Source organism: Streptopelia decaocto, assembly GCF_964273445.1.
Source record: "Streptopelia decaocto genome assembly, chromosome: 1".
Taxonomy (NCBI): domain Eukaryota; kingdom Metazoa; phylum Chordata; class Aves; order Columbiformes; family Columbidae; genus Streptopelia; species Streptopelia decaocto.
The window spans coordinates 52,132,658-52,152,089 of record NC_138663.1 but is presented as its reverse complement, the minus strand read 5'-3'; the positions used below and the strand labels follow the sequence as shown (position 1 = coordinate 52,152,089).

Here is a 19,432-nt window from a genome sequence, read left to right as displayed (position 1 = left end):
AACACACAGCAGTCCAGAGAAAGAGGCAAACAGGCCGCTTTCCCATACCTTCTATTTCTTGATATAAGGGAAGCCTAGATGTGATGTGACATTACAGTATACACTAAAAGAGAGTGCTCACAAGCTCCATTTCTGTCTCAGGGGCTAGGAAGCTCTATATACCTTGCCAGGTCTAAGGGATTAAATAGCAGTTACACCATATGCCCAGGTTTTGCTTGCCCTAAACACCATCAGGGACGGAGTTGTCCAGATAGTGCTGTCAGACTGTAACCCAGTCACCTGAAATCACTCCTGTTGCCTCACAGACAACGTGGGAAAGGTCAGATTCAAAGACTAAGCTGAGGTGAAATAACCGAGGGTGCTTCAGCACCTCGGCAAGGCTCTGCCTTGGCAACCTTCACCATGTGTGAAGGAACAGTGAGCTTGGCTCCTAACCTTGGGCTGGCCAGGGTGGCTTGGGTCACAGGAATGGCATGCTTCAAAGGAGGAGGGGTAGGGGAGTGGGGGAAACAGCAGGGGCTTCTTCCAAAAATATTAACCCGTCTATTTGGAGAGTGATGGCTGCCTTTGAAACCTCTCCTTATAGATCTATACTTAGCAGCAGGGCAAGGAGCGTGCGCTGGGGGTGTGAGGGATGGGCTGGGGGAGGGCTCCGTGTGAAGCCCTATGCCTTTGTCCTCCAGCCGTGCCCCCATGGGCTCCACAGTGGGGACAGGGCTGCCTGCTGTGCCCAAATGCAGCACCCAAGCCCCCACCTCACATCCTTTTGCTGCACCCTGAGCTTACGGGATTGGGGGGGGGGAAGTCAGGTTGTAATTTTATTTTTTGTTTCTTCTTTTTTTTTTTTTTTTTTTTTTCCATTTACCTCCCTCTCCTCGGGCCTCCCCTCCTCCTTCTAAATAGGAGATGTCCTCAGGACAGCGCCCAGGAGACTGGCTGGAATCAGTTTTGGAGGGTGATGCAGCGCGACAGCTAAAAGTTGGATAGGGTTTCAGCAGCTCCTATATAAAGCAGGGGGGACTTATGTCACTGCACTAATTAAATTCCATCTGGGTTGCTCCTCGGGGTGTTTTTGAGCCTGCCACCCAACTCCAGCAGGCAGAGAGGCCAAGGGACAGCATGATGATGGACCTTTTTGAAACTGGCTCCTATTTCTTTTACTTGGACGGGGAGAATGGAGCCCTACAGCAGCTGGAGATGGCAGAGGGATCCCCACTGTACCCAGGCAGCGATGGCACCTTGTCCCCCTGTCAGGACCAAATGCCGCCAGAAGCCAGCAGTGACAGCAGTGGAGAGGAACATGTGCTGGCACCCCCGGGACTACAACCCCCTCACTGCCCCGGCCAGTGTTTGATCTGGGCTTGTAAAACCTGCAAGAGAAAGTCGGCCCCCACGGACAGACGAAAAGCAGCCACCCTGCGGGAAAGGAGGAGACTGAAGAAGATAAACGAAGCCTTCGAGGCTTTGAAAAGGCGGACTGTGGCGAACCCCAACCAGAGGCTGCCCAAGGTGGAGATCCTGAGGAGCGCCATCAGCTACATCGAGCGGCTGCAGGATCTCTTGCACAGGCTGGATCAGCAGGAGAAAATGCAGGAGATCGGGGGGGACTCCTTCAGCTTCAGCCCCAAGCAGGGAAATGTAAGCGCTGCCGCCTCAGTTCCCCCGCTGGCCTGGCACCCAGCGCCGAAACCGCCGTCCCCTCCCGTCCCGTCCGCTCCTCCTCGGCGCGGCCTCTGCGGCGGCCGGGCAGGCTGGCGGGAGCGGAGGGGGCTCCTGGAGGAACGTCCGAGCTCCCCGGGCCTCCAACGGGGAGCTGGGGACCGTACCGAGGAGCCGCAGTCCACCTTACTAACCCCCCTCTTCACCCCATGTGTCTCCCCCTCCCCTCCTCACCCCCGTGTGTGTGTATGTGCCGCAGATCCCCGGTTCAGACTTCCTGAGCACCTGCAGCTCCGACTGGCAAAGCGTTTCTGACCATTCCCGAGCCCTTGGAGTCGGCAGCCCCAAGGAAGGTAATTCGCACCGCGGCCGCCGTCCTGCGTGTGCGCGGCGGAGCGGCCGCCGCCGGGCCGTGCTCACCCGCCGCTGCCGCTCGCCCTTCCCTCGCCCTCACGGTCTCTCACCCGCGAACCCTGCGAGGAGGAAGGGTCTGCTCTTGTAATCCCTTTTCTCTCGTTGAAGCAGGAGGCTCCATCGTCGAGTCGTCGGCCTCCAGCAGCCTCCGCTGTCTCTCCTCCATAGTGGACAGTATTTCTTCCGACGAGCCCAAACTGCCCAGCGTGGAGGAAGTGGTGGAGAAATGAACCCGGTTGCTCTTGGTAGTATATTAAACGGAGATGGAGCCCCCACCCCTTTCCCTCTAAACTAAGTAATGAAGCAAATTAACGCAGTGGAAAGCCCAGGCAGCGGCCTTGTTAAGGTCAAGGTACACCACCCCACAGAAAATGGCTCTCACTGACTCGAGTCAAACAGACCTTCCCCTTTTTTCTTTACTCCTTCCCCCACCCCCCCGAGTTTTCTTTTCTTTAAATTGTGTTGCATAGACCACCTCTCTTTTTTTTTTTTTTAATTTTATTTTATTTAATATACTTACCTGTGTACCGGTGATCGGCTTTGTCTGAGATTCACCGGAAAGTTCATTCCTGTCTGAGTGAAGCTGTTGATTGCGTTTTGTGTTAGTCGTATTTAAACGGTTCCCGCCTCATTTCGTTCCTGTAAATAATTTTAGTACTGTCTTTTCTTTTGTAAACATAACAAATATATATATTTAAATGGTGGAATGTGATATTGTATATAAGAACAGACGGGTTTCTTGGATTCTAAAATAAAGCTCTTTGTGTTACAGTGTTTCTCCCCCCCTCGTAATTCAGTAATAACCCGATCCCGGAGTTAAAACTCGCCACCGACTTCAGCGAGATCAAGCCAGGAGGAGTCAGACATGTGTGGCCGAGACACGACCCGTGGTGACAGGGAGGCAGCACTCGGGACAATTTTTTTCCTTCGTTTTCTTCCCTAAGGAGCGCCTCTCCTTATCTAGGGCCGCACCCCGCTCCCGGGGAGGCCGGGTAGGCACGGGTGGGTGCCCTGTCAGGAGGACCCGCAGTTTGTCCGGCCTCCCGCAGCTCCGCGACCCGTTTCCCCGTCGTGCTTGCGGGAGGAGCGTCCGCCCCTGGAGAGCGGTACTGCTCCCCAAAATGTGCGGCAGTGCCACTTGCGTGGCCGGGCTGCTTCTTCGGCCTTGTCCTGGGCATGGTGGGTGAGCTTAGAAAGGTGAAGCGGAAAGAGCCTCCCTCCGGCCCCCCTCCCAGCACGTCTCACCTTTTCGTCTCGGCACCGGAGGACTTGAACCCAGACCTTTTCTGCGGCTAAATTGATGGGCCTGCTACCTTAACGGGGCAGCGACAGGTTCTGACAGGAGCCCGCGCCCTTGGAGGCTGGGGGCTGAGATTTCTTCCCAGGAAAGATAACTCCCCTTGACTTCCTTGAGCCTGAGAGAGGAGAGAATGGGTTCCCTCAGGGAGGAAAGAGTTAAGCTGCCGAAAACGGGTTGGGGGGCGTGGGTGTCTTTTACAACATATGAAGCCTTTCACTCAGTGATGTGAACAAACACGGCCTCTCTGAGGATGGTGGAGCGGGGCTGCTCACAGTCAGAGCGTTACGGTTTTTAACAGATTGTTTATTCCCCGGGAAGGGGCGACCACCAGGAAACTGCACACTCTGCCCTGCACACACACGGGGCTCGCCGGAGAGTTGACAAAAGCAAAGGGACGCTACTACAACTCTGCCCGCGGGCGCTCTCCCCGTCAGCCTTAACCCTTGATTTATATTTTGTTTTTGTTTTTTGAAAGGTCACAGCCACGTTTCTGAAAGGTCTCCCCCTTCCCGGCCGGCTCGGGCGCGGGTGCGTCCGTCTGAAGGGGAAGCTTTGGAAAGAGACCTGTCCCGAGAGCCGGCTCTGCCACCGCCGTGCCCTCCTTCCTCCCTTTCTGTGCCACCGCGGCCAGCCTGGCTTTTAATCCAGTTAAGTACTCGCTCTGATCTCTGTTGTAAGGAGGAATTGCGGCGGCACAGTGTGGTGGGCACGTAGTGATACGACACTTTCCCCCACTTTTCTCCTTTCAAGAAAACCCTTCGCCTCAGGGAACGCTCGGGCTCTTCAGAAAGCCGCGCTTCGGGGAGCACGGGTTCTCGCATGTAACGTCTATTTTTGGTCAAAGAGCGAAGATGTCAGTTTGCTTCTGTAGCGAAGGGAACTGATCAGCAATAGAGTACGTCAGATCAGGTTCGCAGCTCGCCGCATTCCTTAACCAATTCGTTTCGATCCTCGCCGGGTCAGAGAGAAGGGGTACACGCACTTGATACGCCCCATGCAGCACCGACCAGACGAAGCCCCGTAGGACCCACTTTCCGCAGCGGGGCATGAGTGGTGTTGAAGCAGCCCCGAAACCGCAGTGTCACGCCAACACCCCACTCTCAGGTTTGTCCTCAGCCCCAGCATTAGCCCGTCCGCCCGGTAGGACCCGCACGGCAAGGTCTCCTCCAGCACAAGGGTAACCTGAGAGATTGTTTGGACTAAGTTTGCCTAAAGGAGGGGTTTTTTTCATTAAATAAAGAAAATACCTCCCGAAGACACTCTCCGTGACCCCCGCGGCTGCGGCTGACTTGCCGGGCTTCCCAGTGAAGGTCCTCAGTGTGTTTGCAATTAAAATGTTTGTGTTTGATATTAATAACGATAATCTTTACTTAAGCCCCAAGCCAAAGCAAACAGGGCCCTGGAATCACAAAATCAAAGGGTAATAACTGGGTAAGGACATGAGGTTTGTGATTTAATTAAGTCTTTTTCCGGAGGGGCCACGCAGAATGTCGTCGAAGTTTTTACACGAATGCAAGTGCCCCCTCCTGCTCCCTCCTTCCCGCTGCCGTTTATTTAACGGGAGGGACGCGGGCCGGAGCTCTGATGCCAGAAAGCCCGTGGTGAACACCGGCCTCCCTCGCCTCCGCTTCGCCAGGGAGCCACCTGCTCGCTCCCCCGGGGCAGCCCCACACCCGCCACCCGCCCCAGGTGCCTGCGGGGCCGGCAGCCACGAGTGGGGGAGAAGGGGTATCTTCAGTGCCGCTGCCTCTTCACGGCTCCCCTCCGAAATGAGGCGTGTTTAAAGCCTCTTTTTTTTTATTGTGCGTCTGTATTTTCCTCCGTGAAACGGCCTGCTACTCGGAGAAGGAGGCGGGCAGCCGGCAGTGGGCTCTATTTTCTGAGGTAGAAGGCAAGGCAGGCAGGCGTCGACCCAACAGATATTTCCACGGGCAAAATTCCTGCTTCGATGGCTGCTGCCTTGGGGAACCCATACGATTTTTCCAGAGCTTCCACGTTTCACTGGAGAATGAGCTGGGAAATGGGAGCAGGGGGGCAAGAGAGGGAGGAGGTTGAATAATTGAACCATGTGCTCGCTGGGACGTCCCTCCGATAGCAGGAACTAGCAACTTTTCCCAGTCTCAAGGCTGCTAAAAACCCCCTCGTGTCCCTTTGATCTCTCCTGGGAGTCCCAGAGTGCCAGCAGAGGCCAATGCCTTCTTCAGCTGTCTTCTATACAAATCCCCCTGGCAGGTACTAATGTGTTTACTTAGGTGCGTACGGTTCCCAGCGCTGGGGGGAACCAAACGTTTCTCACACGGCTGGAAGCGCCCGGGCCACAACAGCCCAACTGGGAAACAGTTTTGCTGCCGGGGCGGCCGCCGGCACCCACCGACCGTCGGAGGGAAGAGGCAGGCGGCGAAATCGGCTGCGGTTTCCCTTGTGTCGGGCGGCTCCGTCCCCGCAGGCACCATTAAATAAAATACACCCCTAAAAAACGCTCTGTCTGCCGCTTGCTGTTCGGCACTGGGGCCCGGGCATTTACTCCGACGAGGCCGGGGAACCACGGAGCGCTTTGGAGAAGTGTGGGTGCGCCCCGAGGGCGCTCCGCAGGGGCGGGCACGACGGGGCCGTTCAGGTGGGTCCCAAATACCTCTCACCCCCCGGGCTGGTGACTTATGGTTTTGGTCGGATTTTCTTTGTTTAAATAGAAAGTCATGGGGCCTGGAAAAAGATTGCACGCTCTGGAAACGGTCCCCACATGGGACTGAATCGCTCCAGATATAGGCGCGGCACGGCAATTGTTGCGGAGCGGGAAGGGCTGGGCTGAGGAACAATCATTTAAAGAGGTCTTAACACGTTCACCATTTTCTCCCTGCCCATCTCCAGGCTCAGACAGCGTCTGGTGCTCGGACTATTCCCGCTTTCCGGGCTTGAGCCTCCCGACTCCTGAAATACAGCACTATGCCCCCTCCCTCGTCCACCCCCGCCCTGAGCAGCCTCATTAGCCAGCCTTGTAGTTTATGTTTTCTCTTCCCTTTCTTCAGTTCTACTCGCCTACTGCACTTTTGCAAATTTGTTTTGAGATCACTTTACCAGAGGAGCCAGGGGCTCTTAGGGGATACCAATTACAGACTTTTTTCTTCCTGAGTGACAGGCTGTTCCATCCTTTCTTCCCCTTATCCCAAAATATTCAAGGAAAAAAAGAAACAGATTTTCCTGTGTCCTCAAATACTTTTGGGGAAAGGCATATTTCTTAACAACCCCAGCCCCGCTAGATTAGGAGTTAAAGCTGCCAGCTAAAGCTCTGCACGCCAGAAGGAGTTGGCATTGTGCACCGGGAGATCCACGGTGCATGCTTGGAGAGAAACCGCTGAAAGGTGATCAGAACTGCAACCGGCACTTTAAAGATCAAGTTTATTTGTGCACAAAGCATAAATCTGTAAACAGGTCTATTTTAGCCAGAGCAAACGTGGTAATCAAATTGTGTGTGTGTGCGCACATGCCACAGCCCAGTGAAGAGTTCAAGATACTGCCGAGCAAAACCCTTTCTGACTGACGGTTTCTTAGGAAAACAACAGGGAACTGCCCTATTTCGGATGCGGCCCAACTAAACAGCAACCTGCAGCTAGGAGCAGTAGAAGCTTGAAATTCTGAGTTTCCCCCTTTCTGTAACTTTACTCCTTTATCAGCTCTCTGCTTTTCCTACGGTATTCATTTCAAAGGAGGCTCCCCCTCTTTATGGCCGCAAATAAATCGAAACGGTACAGATGCAGCCTTCCCCAGCCTTTAGATATTTATGCATCCCCCCGTAGGAAGAAGGGTGTATGCAGGTCTTGTGGGGTTTTTTTTGTTTGTTTGGGGTTTTTTAGGAAAATTTTTAGCCTAAGAGTTGAAATCCGGCTTTTGGGGAGTTGGAGGGATGGGGCGCAAGGAGCAGCTGGCTTCTCCCCAGCCCCAGTCCCAGCTCCCGGATCGGAACTTTCCAGCGGTGTGCACTTGTGCAAGACACCTCTCTAAGGAGATGTTCCCTACCCGCCTTGCTCACTTGAAGAGCGGCTCCTTGAGACAACCGGCTCGCCATGCCCTCCGCATTACCTCTTCCTGAAGAGCCTAATTGAAGACGCCTTTTTCCTGAGCTCACGGACCGGCTCCGTAACGTTTGAACCGCCGCTGGGTCACTTGCTCTCCGATTGAGTTAACCTAGGTCACATAATTTTATTCCCAGGTAGGGAAGGTTTCCTTTGCCTTCTCATAACATTTTCCTCAACTACAAAAGCCACCTGGATGAAACCAAAGGATTCCTGCGCGTTAGCAAATGCCTGTTAAATGGCTTCATTACCACTCTAATGACCCTTGCACCGCTCCACTCAGCTACTGCTGTGGCTGGAGCTCTGCAAAGCTTTTGTCCCCGACTTGTGTAAAGTTACTTAGGGATTGCGGGGTTAGAAATTTTACACTTCCAGGAGGGGTTTGTTGCACTGGCAGCTGGGACGCATCTGTAACGGTACAAGTTTGCCTGAAAGCAGAAAATTAGCAAGCCCAAGGCACTGCTCTACTGTTGTGTCTCTAGCAGCACTAGGTCACACGAGTAGGAGAAAGAATGGGAAGGGGATTTGTCTCGGAGCAAACACGTACACTTTTCTTTTGTGAGTACTTTTCCCTGTGACCCGATCCGACAGAACTAAAATTTGGGTTTCTCCCCTCGTCTCTCCTTACCACACGTAGCTGCGCGTTTTTGTCCTCCAGTTTGTAAATTTTAGCGGTTGATGACACAACTTTAATTACAGGACAAAGCGCTCCCTAAGTTAAATGAACAAATCTTAGCTCTGAAAAGAGGGGTAAGTTGTTTCAGGTTAGACCTGGACCGCGGGCTGTGGGAATAAAAATACGCAAGTAGACACTGGGGGAGGGAGGGGATACACACCTCTACGTTAATTCTCCCCTGAGGAGAGCCAGTGTCCCTCTCGCTGCAGCGTGTGATGGGACATGGGAACACAGGGACGAGGAACGGCTTTGTAGGAAATGTCAGCAGTTCATAGGGGTCCAGTACCGCTCTTTCTTTTCCCATACCAAAATCGCAAGTTCTTAGACTTGGTTTAAACTTCGGAGATGTCGCAACCAGGTCTGGGGAGATCGTTCGTTAGAGGAGTGCCCAGCTCACCGCTCTCCAGCGAAGCGATGCGGGGCAAATTGTCCCCTGGGGAATGGAGGGGGCTTGCCCAGACAGCCCCCGGCAGGGGATGTGGTGGGATATGCTAATAAAGACTGGCCGCTGTGGACCAGCCTCCCTTTACATGTATATATAAGGGCCCCCCGCATCAGCCAAAGGACACTTCGTCTCAGGGCGCTAATTACTGAGGAAATTGCCCCAGAGAGCTGCCGAGAGCCGGTGGCTGCCGCTGCACGCCGACGCCTCCGCTGCAGGGATGGAGGTGATGGACAGCTGCCAATTCTCCCCTTCCGAGCTCTTCTATGACAGCTCCTGCCTCTCCTCCCCGGAGGGAGAGTTCCCCGAGGATTTCGAGCCCAGGGACCTGCCTGCCTTCGGCGCCCACGAACCCCCCGAACCCGCCTGCCCTGAGGAAGAGGAGCATGTCCGAGCTCCCACCGGCCACCACCAGGCCGGCCACTGCCTCATGTGGGCTTGCAAAGCCTGCAAGAGAAAATCCACCACAATGGACCGGCGGAAGGCGGCCACCATGAGGGAGAGGAGGAGGCTGAAGAAAGTGAACCAGGCGTTTGAGACCCTGAAGAGATGCACCACTGCCAACCCCAACCAAAGACTCCCCAAAGTAGAGATACTGAGAAATGCCATCAGATACATCGAGAGTCTCCAGGAACTCTTGAGGGAACAGGTAGAAAACTACTATCACCTGCCGGGACAGAGTTGCTCTGAACCGACCAGCCCCACTTCCAGCTGCTCCGACGGGATGGTAAGAGAGGGACAGGAGCGATGGGGCTGTGGGGACCCCAGGAAGGCCCGGGGGCAGGTTCCCTTCGATCCAGCGTTGTGGGTCCGGTCCCATGGGTCTCGAACGGGCCGAATGCAGCCGGACGTCAGCAAAAGGCGGACGGTTTGGGTTAAAACAAGCCCCTTCTCAGATTTAACATTGAGCATGTACATGGGCTTTCCGGGGATGCATGGGGGGACGATAACGCTGCCAGAGGGCACCCAGCAAGCGCCCCAGCCCCTGGGTGCTCGTTTATCCCCCAACCCCACTTTAGGGCCATGCAGCAGAAGGATAAGGCGTGGGGAGACGGGGAAGGCACTGTCCAGCGGCAGCCTGGCCGGGGGGACTGCTGCTCCACTCCCCAGCGGGCGCCGGCGCCCTCCCCGCCGGGTTTACGGCGTTTTCCCTCCGAAGGGAGCGCCCCAGCAGCCCCGGGGGGCGGTGGCCGGGCCAGGACTCGCCCCTCGCTGTCTTGCAGGCCGACTGCGGCAGCCCGGTCTGGTCGGCGAGAGGCAGCAGCTTCGACGCCGTCTACTGCTCCGAGATGGCCCACGGTAAGCCCGACCCGCCGGCAGCCGCGGCCGCGGGGGATGGAAGGGGGGCCGCCCCGCTCCCCGCAGCACTAGGGGAGGGCGGCCCGGGACCCTGCTGTAACGCGCTGCCGTTACCTCCGCGCCCCCCGCCGCAGGGTATGCCGCCGAGCAGAGCAGCGCCCTGTCCAGCCTCGACTGCCTCTCCAGCATCGTGGACCGCTTGACCCCGGCGGAGGAGCCGGGGCTGCCCCTCCGCGACACCGACTCCCTCTCGCCCAGCGCCAGCATCGACTCGGGGCCGGGGACGCCCGGAACGCCGCCGCCCCGACGGACCTACCAGGCGCTATGAAGGGCCCGGGGAAGCCGGCATCCCGTGCTTTCCACCACCTCCGGGGCTGCCTCCCTCGCCCAGCCGCCTCCTGCAAACGCTTCACAGGCGGGAGAGGCCGCCCGGCCCACCGCCTCCCTCCGAGGCTGGGGGCAAAGCGCCCCGCCGGGCCCCGGCTTCCCCCGGGCCAGACAGGCACCGGGTCTCGGGACACACGCACCACCCTGGAAACCCTGCTGCAAATAAAACGTGCTGTACGAGAGGTGTCTGGCCTGCTGGTTCTTTAAGTTCATTCCCTGGTATTGGGGAGGGCAGCGAGACCCGGCGGCGGGGTGGCCGCCAGCATCTGTGGTCAGCCTCAGCCCAGACGTGGTCACCCCTGCGGATCCTGACTCGCCACCGTGGTCCCGGGCCGGGAGATGTCACATCTTGCTGGGCCGGGTGCTGGGAGATTGTTTCTCCTGTCAGGAGTGAGGAGTATTCAGATAGGGATCATGGAGGAACAAAAATGCAGAAGGTCAAATTCTCCCTCAATTCCTTCCATGCTAAGGGCAGAGTTTCCTTTGGTTTTTTGAGAGTAGAACTATTTCATAGTTGTCTTCCTTTATTTTTTTTTTTTTTCCCTTTCCTCCTTCTCCTCCAGCTCCCAAGGCCTTGTTGCTTTCCATGAGTAAAAAGACTACACATGTGCTTCAGGATTTGGCCCTCAAATTGCATGGTGACTCCTCTGTAGAACAACTGCATGATCTAGCTCTGATACCCTGTTGGGGAATTTTGCTTTCAGTCACACTTGGTGCTCTTGCAGAGACAAATTTAGTAGAGTTAGTAAGAACAAACCACAAGTATGCCTTTCACAATCCACAAGGTACATTTCATAATGTTTAGAAATCAATCTAGATCTCTTTGCTCCTAATGCCTTTTGGTCCCACCAGCCGGGATGAAAATTCATGGCTTTATTTACATGGGTCTAGAAATAGCCAGGTCAAGTCCTCATGAGTTTCTGAGCTAAAAAATATTTCCTTCTAGGCACTAAATCTGTTTCTATCACAAAAAATTCCCAGCTCTTTCTACTTCTCTAGTTGTAATCCAAAACTTGCAAGGCTCCCCAAAAAAGACAGAGATGAGATGGAGAGATGGGCTCCTTCAGTGCATCCAGAAACGTCTCCTATGCTAAACTCTCTTGAGTGGGAAGGGATGTACACCTCACTAGCATGGGAGAAGGACGTATTTGCCATTTGTGTTTATGTTGTTAGCCCTGGGGTGGCCAAGAGGCCTGGAAGTGGCATTTCACCTCTGATAAATCTTTCACTTGAACCCAGCCCAGCTTCATCATGTCACCAAAAGTTATCACCTGACTGCTTTTTGGCAGCGTCTCTGAACTGAGGATGAAGGAAACCCAGCTTAGGGATGGCCCTGTCCTTGCAGTGCAGAGGGGCAGTGACCCCCACAAGGGGCTGCAGAGGCAGTGGTGCCTCTGACACAGGGCAAGGCCAGCCTGTTCCCTCCTGCACAGCTTTCCTCAAAATCACTTTCTGCTCTTGCCATGTAACCTTGAAGTAAGTGTTTTCTTTCCCACATGGTAACTCTAAAGGAGCTTTTTCCAGAATGGGGTTTCTGTGTGTGTAGATAAGTCCCAAATAATCATGGAGTAGAAAAAGTCATTTGAAAACCTGGGTTCAGGTTGTGTGTAGGTATAAACAAGGTATTTGCACACTCTTGTCATTACAGATGCTTCAGGAATATGCAAATGCCTTAACTCAAACTCAGTCTTGGTTATGGGCAATTTTTTCCTGAGCCTTCTGTTCAGAGAAATCCTTAGGCAGGACTGTGAACATCGTCGGTTTTATTCATGATTTCTCACACATTGCTGCAGTGCTCGCTTCTCTGAAGCAAAAGACTGTCCCAAGGATATTGGCTATGGCCAGGATCTAATACAGTGCAGATAATTTTAAACAATGGTTTAAAATGAGCAAAGCTGGAGAACTTTCAGCATTTCATTCTGCACTGTGCTGACCTTGGCAAGCAATCTCTAGTGAAGTATGCACAGTAACACTAGCAAATCACATGTCGGTAATGTACACCTCTCTTTGGCTGGCAAACATTTTAAGAGTTGCAAAAAGGTCAATACTTCTGAGAAGTAGCCTTTAAGACAGTGAGAAGTATTCAGTCTGTGGGATGTTTGTCCACAGTCTTCTCAGGCTTACTAGACTAGATTACAATCTGTGGGTTTTGTTATACACATCTAGGAAACAAACTCTTAATTACAGGACATCTATAAACAAAGCTCCCATGAGCCAAAATGTGCTGTAATCCTCGGAAGGAGTGGAAGTTAACACAATGAAACCACCTTTAACCTGTGGATAGAGAGGAACAAGGTGTAAAAGGCTGTTGTTTTGGGAAATAATGCTGTTGTAGTCAGACTTTGCATATTCAATAATAATAATAATTAATAATAATAATAATAATAATAATAATAATAATAATAATAATAATAATAGTAATAATAGTAATAATAGTAATAATAGGAACTGAAAATAAAGGTTTGTATTCTAAGTGAAACATGTTCATTTAAGGAAGGCTGTGCCCACAAATATGTAAGAAGATGATGGTCTAGACAACTTGAGCTTTCTCTCTCAACTCCTGCTACGTGTCTGAGTGCTGCAGGCTCTGGGACATCGCACAGATGATCTCGCAGCCAGGCAGTCAAAGGGATGCCCTGTAGTGTCAGAATAACGTAACACAGAAGCTGCAGGTTTTCCAACTCTCACTCACTGCAAACAAGGTTGTGATTCTGTGCAATTAAAAAAATACATTATATTTTAACTTTACCTCTGAAAATCATGCTTTTTTTGATGGCTTATATTCTGACTGAGGGAGACAGCTATGCTTTTTTGTGTGTGTGAGTGTGAACACCTTATTCTATCTTTTGTCTTTCATTCAGAAAAGGGCCACTGTATGTTACAAAACTAACATGAGAACCTAGCAAAGATTTTTAAATATAACATCAAGTAAAAAAATCCTGCTTGCTTTATGTTTGTACTTCTGAGTTGTTCATGTGGAAAAACACTCATTTTCCCTGTAGGAAAAGACCTCTTTTTCTGTGGTATGACTTAAAAGTGATAAACTTTTAGTAATTAGCTCTTGGAGGTTGGAGGGGTCTTAATTCATACTGTTTGTGAAAATAGGCCTAGGAACACCCCGAATCCATGGCTGCATTTTGGGGGAAATTCAGCATCTTCTTCCTAGCTCAGCCTGCTTGTCTGGAGCAGTTAGATTTAACCACAGGAGGCAGCTCACTTCTTCCCATCCCAGACCTGCTCTCTCCCCTTCTCTTCCTCTGCAGAGCCCTTGACTCGCTCATCACTTCTCCTTACTTCTCTCAGCTGGGCCTTGGGGTCCCACAGGAGGACCTGCAGCTGGGCAGCTGATGACTGCTGACCTTTGGCAGGATCTGCATGGGGTATCAGCCTTACAGCTGGCCACAACTGTGTTTCTGGCAACTAAAGATCTAATGAGCTTGGCCAGCTGGGGACTGGGCTGGGATCCTGCTGGCTAATTTGACCCTGTGCGAGAGATGGAGGAGTTCACCCTCAAATGTGGAGGGCGTAAGCAGTGTATCTGTCCACATGCTGCCCTGGAGCATCAGGGCCAGCCTATTCCTGCAGCCAACTGTATTAGTGGAATTAGATGTTTTTCTTGTGCTTTATTTGAGTTTTCTGTTGAGTATTAGCTCAGGCTTCACTAGTGGCTTTTGCCCTCACTCCATCTCATACTGTTCTCTCCATTCGGTCCAAGAACTACATCCATCCACCAGACCAGGGCTGGCCTGAGGGAGTTATTCCCCTTCCCAAACACGGTGCGCTACATTTTCCCTTCACTCGGCAGGTGCCTCGCTTTCCTTCCTCCAGGAGGTTATAGATCCTGGATGTTCATGGACCTCATGCTAAGCCCGCTGCACTGCAGAGTCCAGCTGAGGTTCTCAAAGGTCTTCTCCTTTCTGCTCCCCAGACCAGCTGATAGCCACCATCCACTCCTGGAGTCTGGTTTCATTTTGAGCATTAGTAACATTTATGTTATGCCTGGCAATCTGCTGGAAGATGCTGGTGGCAATGATGCCAAAGGCATTGCTCAGCTGTGCTTGAAGAAGGTGATAGTGGGAATGATAGATGAGGGTCAGCAAGCCCAGAGGGAGATCAGAAAGGTAGTTCAGGGTCTGCATTAAATCAAGTGCATTTGAACCTGATACTCTCTGAGAGACCTTCAGACCTGGAGTAGCAGCAGAAGAATAAATGTGTGAGTTTTCTCTTTATTTCTCTGATCTTCTGTGGATGTATGCTTTTGAACTGATATTATTTTCTGTCTTAAAAATCCATGTAACATGTATGCTAAATAAAAATTATATCCTACAAGAAGCCCTAAAAGCTTTAGCTCTGATTTTTTTTTTGAAGTGCCAAATCCTACCACTTTTAGTGGGTCTCAGCTACCTAGCAGGGACTGAGGAACCGAGCAAATGTCTGGCTATAGTATAAAACTCAAGCTGGTGTGCCTATAATACATTATAGGGAGGCAAACTGTGGATTAAATCAAGTTTGAATTCAGCCCATTGCATTTAATTGTTTGATTCCACAGAATTTATTAAATTTATAAATCAATAACTCCTTAATTAATGGTGAGCAAAAAATGACTGTAACTTCAATTACACCTGTGTATAGCTCAGTGCAAAAACCCCATTAGCAAATACACCACTGCTCCAGGAAAGAGGTTCGTTTTTTTGTAAATGGAAGTATTTGAATCTGCTGGAAACTCATTCTGTCCCCTTCATTTCCATGTTTTAGGTAACCATATAGGCAAGATGTAGTGGGTTTTTTTGTTGTTGTTTTTTTTTGTGTGTGGTTTTTTGTTTGTTTGTTTTATTACTGGCATAAAAAATACTAGATTAGTTTGTTTTCCTGTCCACTTTGTGATACTTTGAAGAAACAGAAAGACAAACAGTGTTTCTATTTTTAAAAGTATTTATTTCTACAACTGCTTGTTTGGTACATCTTTGAATTGAGTTAACAGTGCGATTTGAATCTTGCTGCCTGAGTGCTTTGAAAAAGCAGAGGAAGAAATGTGCCTGCTGGCCATGCTGAAGATGCATATATCTGAAACTCCTTCTTCAAGTTTAAGGCTTACATGTAGACCTGTGGTAAATGCCTTTATAGACAACAGAGATCACAGCAATAATTCTTTCTCATATTTAACTGAATTACCTCAGTGACTTAAAAAAGTAGCTTTAAAAACATTAAAACTCCTCAGAGATGGCTGCAACAGTCAGTCAGGCATCTGGGAGGTATGTGCCTTTGCTCTGGTTCTCACTGTCGTGAGTCTCCCTTTGTTGGGTAGTATCGAGCTGTTATTAGGAGCAGACCTCCGAACTCCCTTCCATGGGTCTATGTCTGTTGCAGGCTGTCCCTCTGGTCTTAGGACTCCTATATTTCATTAAGGTTGTGCCTCAAATAAGCACCTGAGAGTTCTTCAGGCCTCTTGTTCTCAGCTGTATATAATGCTGTAAATTCCCAAAGGTGAATAGTTTAGCTGCAAATCTTCTGCAAACGGGGGAGCACCACCCTACTGGGCACCTGCAGAACCTCAATAGTGAAGACTTGAGCAGCATCAAAGTAGTAAGATTTGAGCTCATAATCCCTGCCTGATTTAATGGTGATTTTTTTTTTTTGCCTCATCCTGTGCTTTAGCATCCATCCATGTATTCCTTGCAAACTCTGTGGGATTGTTTATCTGGTCATGGTGCAGTGTAGGAGTTCATTCCTGTTGTGTGACTGGCCAAGGAAGACACATCCCATGCAGGTGTCTCATGCAGTGGGAAAGGGGACACCTTGGTAAACAGAAGCTGTTTGATTATTGGAAATATGGGTGGCTTAACACCCAGTCTGGGAGAAAGCCACAGTCTCATAAGTTGGGAGTTCCCTTTGGAAGATGCACCTTGTTACAGGAAAAAGGGCTCCTGCTGAAGCCATAAAGGTACCACAGAAAGCTGGGAGGGCAGTTGTCACTTGGTTGTGTACACAGCACACAGACTCAGTATGGAGTAAAGGGGTAGTGACTCTGGGCAACCGGGAAAAAGTTTAATAACACTAAAATCCCCCATGCTGAGCATGAAGTAGAGGAGAAACCAAGTAAACAAGGGCAGAGACAGCTGTATCCTACCAGTGCCTGAAATGTACATTTTTCACAGGGTACAAATTTCTCACATGTTTATTGGCTGGGTGAAATACAAAAATGACTGAACTTTGAAATGTGAAACTTGTTATTTCCAAACTTCCTAATAAGCAGGACGGTGAAGCTCCTTTCAGAAAAGTGCTTGTGAAATTAGTCTTCTCAAGTAGAAGTGCTCTACTCTGAGGGGTCTCCTGACCAAGTCTGCCTCTCATGACCCATGTCCCCGCCTCTCTCTTTTCTGTGTGAGATAACGATTATGAGAAAAAAAAAAACCTATGTATTTTGGTGTGTAGTCTTGCTTTAATCCATAATTTGAGCAATACCATACTTCCCCATGTTCCTATTTACAATATGAATAGTCCCACTTTTATTACTGCTTTTTATTCTCCATTTTTTCAATCTACAAAAAGTTTTATTGTTTATAAACAATGCACTTGGTTACTTGAATGAGGTTGAACACCATTTTGGTTTAATGTGTGGAAACAAATCTTTATTTTCATGTAAACTCTCCTTTAATCAGAAGTAGTGTATTATAAAGTACAACTAGACAGCTAAGTTTATTCTTGCCACAACTTCATTGAAACCCCTGGAGTTTCACCAAGAACAGATTTGGACCAGAAGGCCTAGACTATAGTTACAATATATTCATTTTCTCATGCCTCAGAAATGGACTGTTTATGCGCCAAGCTGTAAAGTGATATTCATGATGACTGAGGCCTGAACAACATTAAAATATCCAGATCCTCTGCTCCAAATCCTCTGGTATCCGAAACTGTTCATTTCTTTTCAAAAGGAGGGGGCTACTGCTGCTAAGGGTAGAACAAGGGCAGGGGCGCAGCTTTGGTACTCAAACTTAAGTAAGGTCTAGCCTAGCTAATACTGAGGGTTAACTGCAGAATGCCTGTGTCTGAGGTGCTGCCCCAGCTCTGCAGGCTGCCCAGAGCCCTCCCCACCAGCTCTGCCTTCCCAGGTTGATCCTTTCAGCTCAGCAATCCTTGAGAAATTTGCTGCGCTGCCCCCCAAAAACCCTTTTTAAGAGGAATCTTTCTTTAAATGAATAGTGCTGCGGAAAATTGCTTTTTATTGCAATTATAGTGGATACAGCGGTTCACACAGCTTGCAGTGTATTTGAGAGCCAAGGCCCACACTGTTCACACACTATAGAATACCAAGTACAAGAATGTTTTTTGTTTTGTTTGGCCATGATTACCAGAAGTAGAAGCTTGAAATTACACTCATAATAACTGCAGTGATTTTTTTTGGATGGTTTTGAATGCCAGTCAGCTCTTATTGAATACCAGGGTAGGTAGTAAGTACCAGGAATTCTTGAAGACCTCTTGCTCTGGAGTGTAATTATTTTTTAAAAACTTTGCCCCTCTGTATACTTAAAAATAGAGTATACTCAGAAAGAATATTTTGCTGAACATAGGATAAAACCATTCAGTTTTAAAAATAAATTTCAGACTCATTAAAAAAAAAAAGTGTGTGTAAGATCTTGGAGTAAGCTGCAACCAAGTTTATTTTGACATCCTTTTGAACCAGTGGAAATACCTATGCACAGACATACTTTATATATGCAAGTTTTAGCAAGTTCAAGGCTTAAAAATAGAGGTGACGAGGTCCTTTGTGATTTGCGGGAAGGAAGGAAAACAGTATATAAGCATAACCAGGTTGTTTACATAAGCTGCTTTGTTTGGAGATTAGTCATCATATGCTTGACTAAACCTTCAACCCCTGATTAATTTTTATTGTATATAATCCTAATATGTCAGATGTAGGTGTCCATAGTGTCTCTGGCAAAGCCTTTCCACAGTACCTTTATTATTATATTGCTCCAGGCAATTGTTTTGTGAAACTCAGGAGATTCACTGGAGAAATTAGAGGCTCAGGGCAAACAGTAGTTCTGCAAGGATGAGATTCTGCAGTATTTATGCACCTGAAGAGCTCTTTTCAGCTTTTATATTGAAGGTCATTTGCTGTGAGCAACACCTACAACTCTTCTTCCTCTAATTCCAAAAAGAAACCTGCCTGGCAGATACTTGTGGTTTATGAATGCTTTTAGATTCCTGTTTCTTGTTTCCTTTAGAAAAAGAGAAAAGCAGTTTATAATCTGGCTGAAAATGTGGGTTATCTGAGAACAGCCTGCACTGTAGGAATTAGAGCAGCAAACAAGCATTGCTCCAACATCAAATAGTCTCAAGGCTTGGCTGCGCCGTCCATCACACACCATGTGAAGTTGCTGAGCTGCTCCACACAACACGGCCTTTCTCGCTGTCGCCCTGTAGTGAATATAAGCCTGGGATGGGGATTTCAAGCTGTAGCGTTTCAGTCTGCTTGGAATAAGCCCATGCTGCCTTTCCAAATATCCCAGGAGACCTGCAACAACCAAACATCGTAGCCCGTGGGTCAGCGCAGCCCCAAGCCAGTGGGCTCTATTCCAAGGACTATGTGCAGTGGAGTTTTCTGCCTGGGTAAATCACAATTTTCTGATGACATGCAGACTCAGGCAGGGCTCGGCCAGGCCCTGAGCTGGCGTTGATGCTGTTTGGTGTGGCAGATTGGCAGACCTGGGCTCTAATTTAGAGCTAGAAGTGGGGAGGAGAGCTTCTGGATTAATATTGATGCTGTAATTCTCCTACTACAATTAAATGAAGTGAAGCATTTGGTAAGAGAACAGAAAAGAAAAGCCAATCCATATTGAAAGCATATGGTGTACATCCCAGCCAAAATGTGACTCAAATAGCTGTAGCTGGAAAACTGGAATTTATGAGCATAATACAGATCCAGCAGAAAGGATAACACACCAATACTTATAAAATTAGAAATAATCCAGCAGCACCCAGACTAAGAGTACTATAGTCTATTTTTAGTCTTAATAGAAGTGCCTATCTTCAAGTGATGCCCTACACTTGCATGAGGTTTCACTCCGCCTGGCTTCTCCAGAGAAGGCTGCTGCAGCTGAGGCCCTTTTGGCTGCAGGAATTCAAAGCTGAAGAATCCTTTTTCTAGTGGGATTATTATCTTTATAAAGCTCTGTGTGTGTATG

General features: G+C 49.7%; 2 protein-coding genes across 4 annotated transcripts; both read left to right on the top strand.

Annotated features, from left to right (window-relative positions):
- The first annotated feature begins 1,043 nt into the window (after positions 1-1,043).
- On the top strand, positions 1,044-2,847 carry MYF6 (myogenic factor 6). The gene is made up of 3 exons (XM_082071426.1): positions 1,044-1,638; positions 1,919-2,012; positions 2,185-2,847. Exons 1-3 carry the CDS (start codon positions 1,120-1,122, stop codon positions 2,301-2,303), a joined length of 732 nt encoding a protein of 243 aa, XP_081927552.1. The 5' UTR covers positions 1,044-1,119; the 3' UTR covers positions 2,304-2,847.
- Positions 2,848-8,702: 5,855 nt separating this feature from the next.
- On the top strand, positions 8,703-10,311 carry MYF5 (myogenic factor 5). Of its 3 annotated transcripts, none has more exons than XM_082072381.1 (3): positions 8,703-9,210; positions 9,785-9,860; positions 9,995-10,311. In XM_082072381.1, the coding sequence occupies exons 1-3, from the start codon at positions 8,782-8,784 to the stop codon at positions 10,186-10,188; spliced, it is 699 nt and encodes a 232-aa protein (XP_081928507.1). In that variant the 5' UTR covers positions 8,703-8,781; the 3' UTR covers positions 10,189-10,311. The 3 variants fall into 3 exon arrangements, with proteins under 3 accessions (XP_081928507.1, XP_081928506.1, XP_081928505.1); XM_082072380.1 differs by having other exon boundaries at positions 8,703-9,288; XM_082072379.1 differs by having other exon boundaries at positions 8,703-9,288; positions 9,761-9,860.
- Positions 10,312-19,432: the final 9,121 nt, after the last annotated feature.

What these genes read in the sequence shown, in the direction of transcription:
- MYF6 (XM_082071426.1), top strand. Translation starts at nt 1,120, where the DNA reads ATGATGATGGACCTTTTTGAAACTGGCTCCTATTTCTTTTACTTGGAC. An exon ending in TCAGCCCCAAGCAGGGAAAT is followed by an intron (nt 1,639 to 1,918) that starts GTAAGCGCTGCC and finishes TATGTGCCGCAG; the next exon opens with ATCCCCGGTTCAGACTTCCT. An exon ending in AGTCGGCAGCCCCAAGGAAG is followed by an intron (nt 2,013 to 2,184) that starts GTAATTCGCACC and finishes TCGTTGAAGCAG; the next exon opens with GAGGCTCCATCGTCGAGTCG.
- MYF5 (XM_082072379.1), top strand. Translation starts at nt 8,782, where the DNA reads ATGGAGGTGATGGACAGCTGCCAATTCTCCCCTTCCGAGCTCTTCTAT. An exon ending in CCAGCTGCTCCGACGGGATG is followed by an intron (nt 9,289 to 9,760) that starts GTAAGAGAGGGA and finishes TGGCCGGGCCAG; the next exon opens with GACTCGCCCCTCGCTGTCTT. An exon ending in CTGCTCCGAGATGGCCCACG is followed by an intron (nt 9,861 to 9,994) that starts GTAAGCCCGACC and finishes CCCCCGCCGCAG; the next exon opens with GGTATGCCGCCGAGCAGAGC.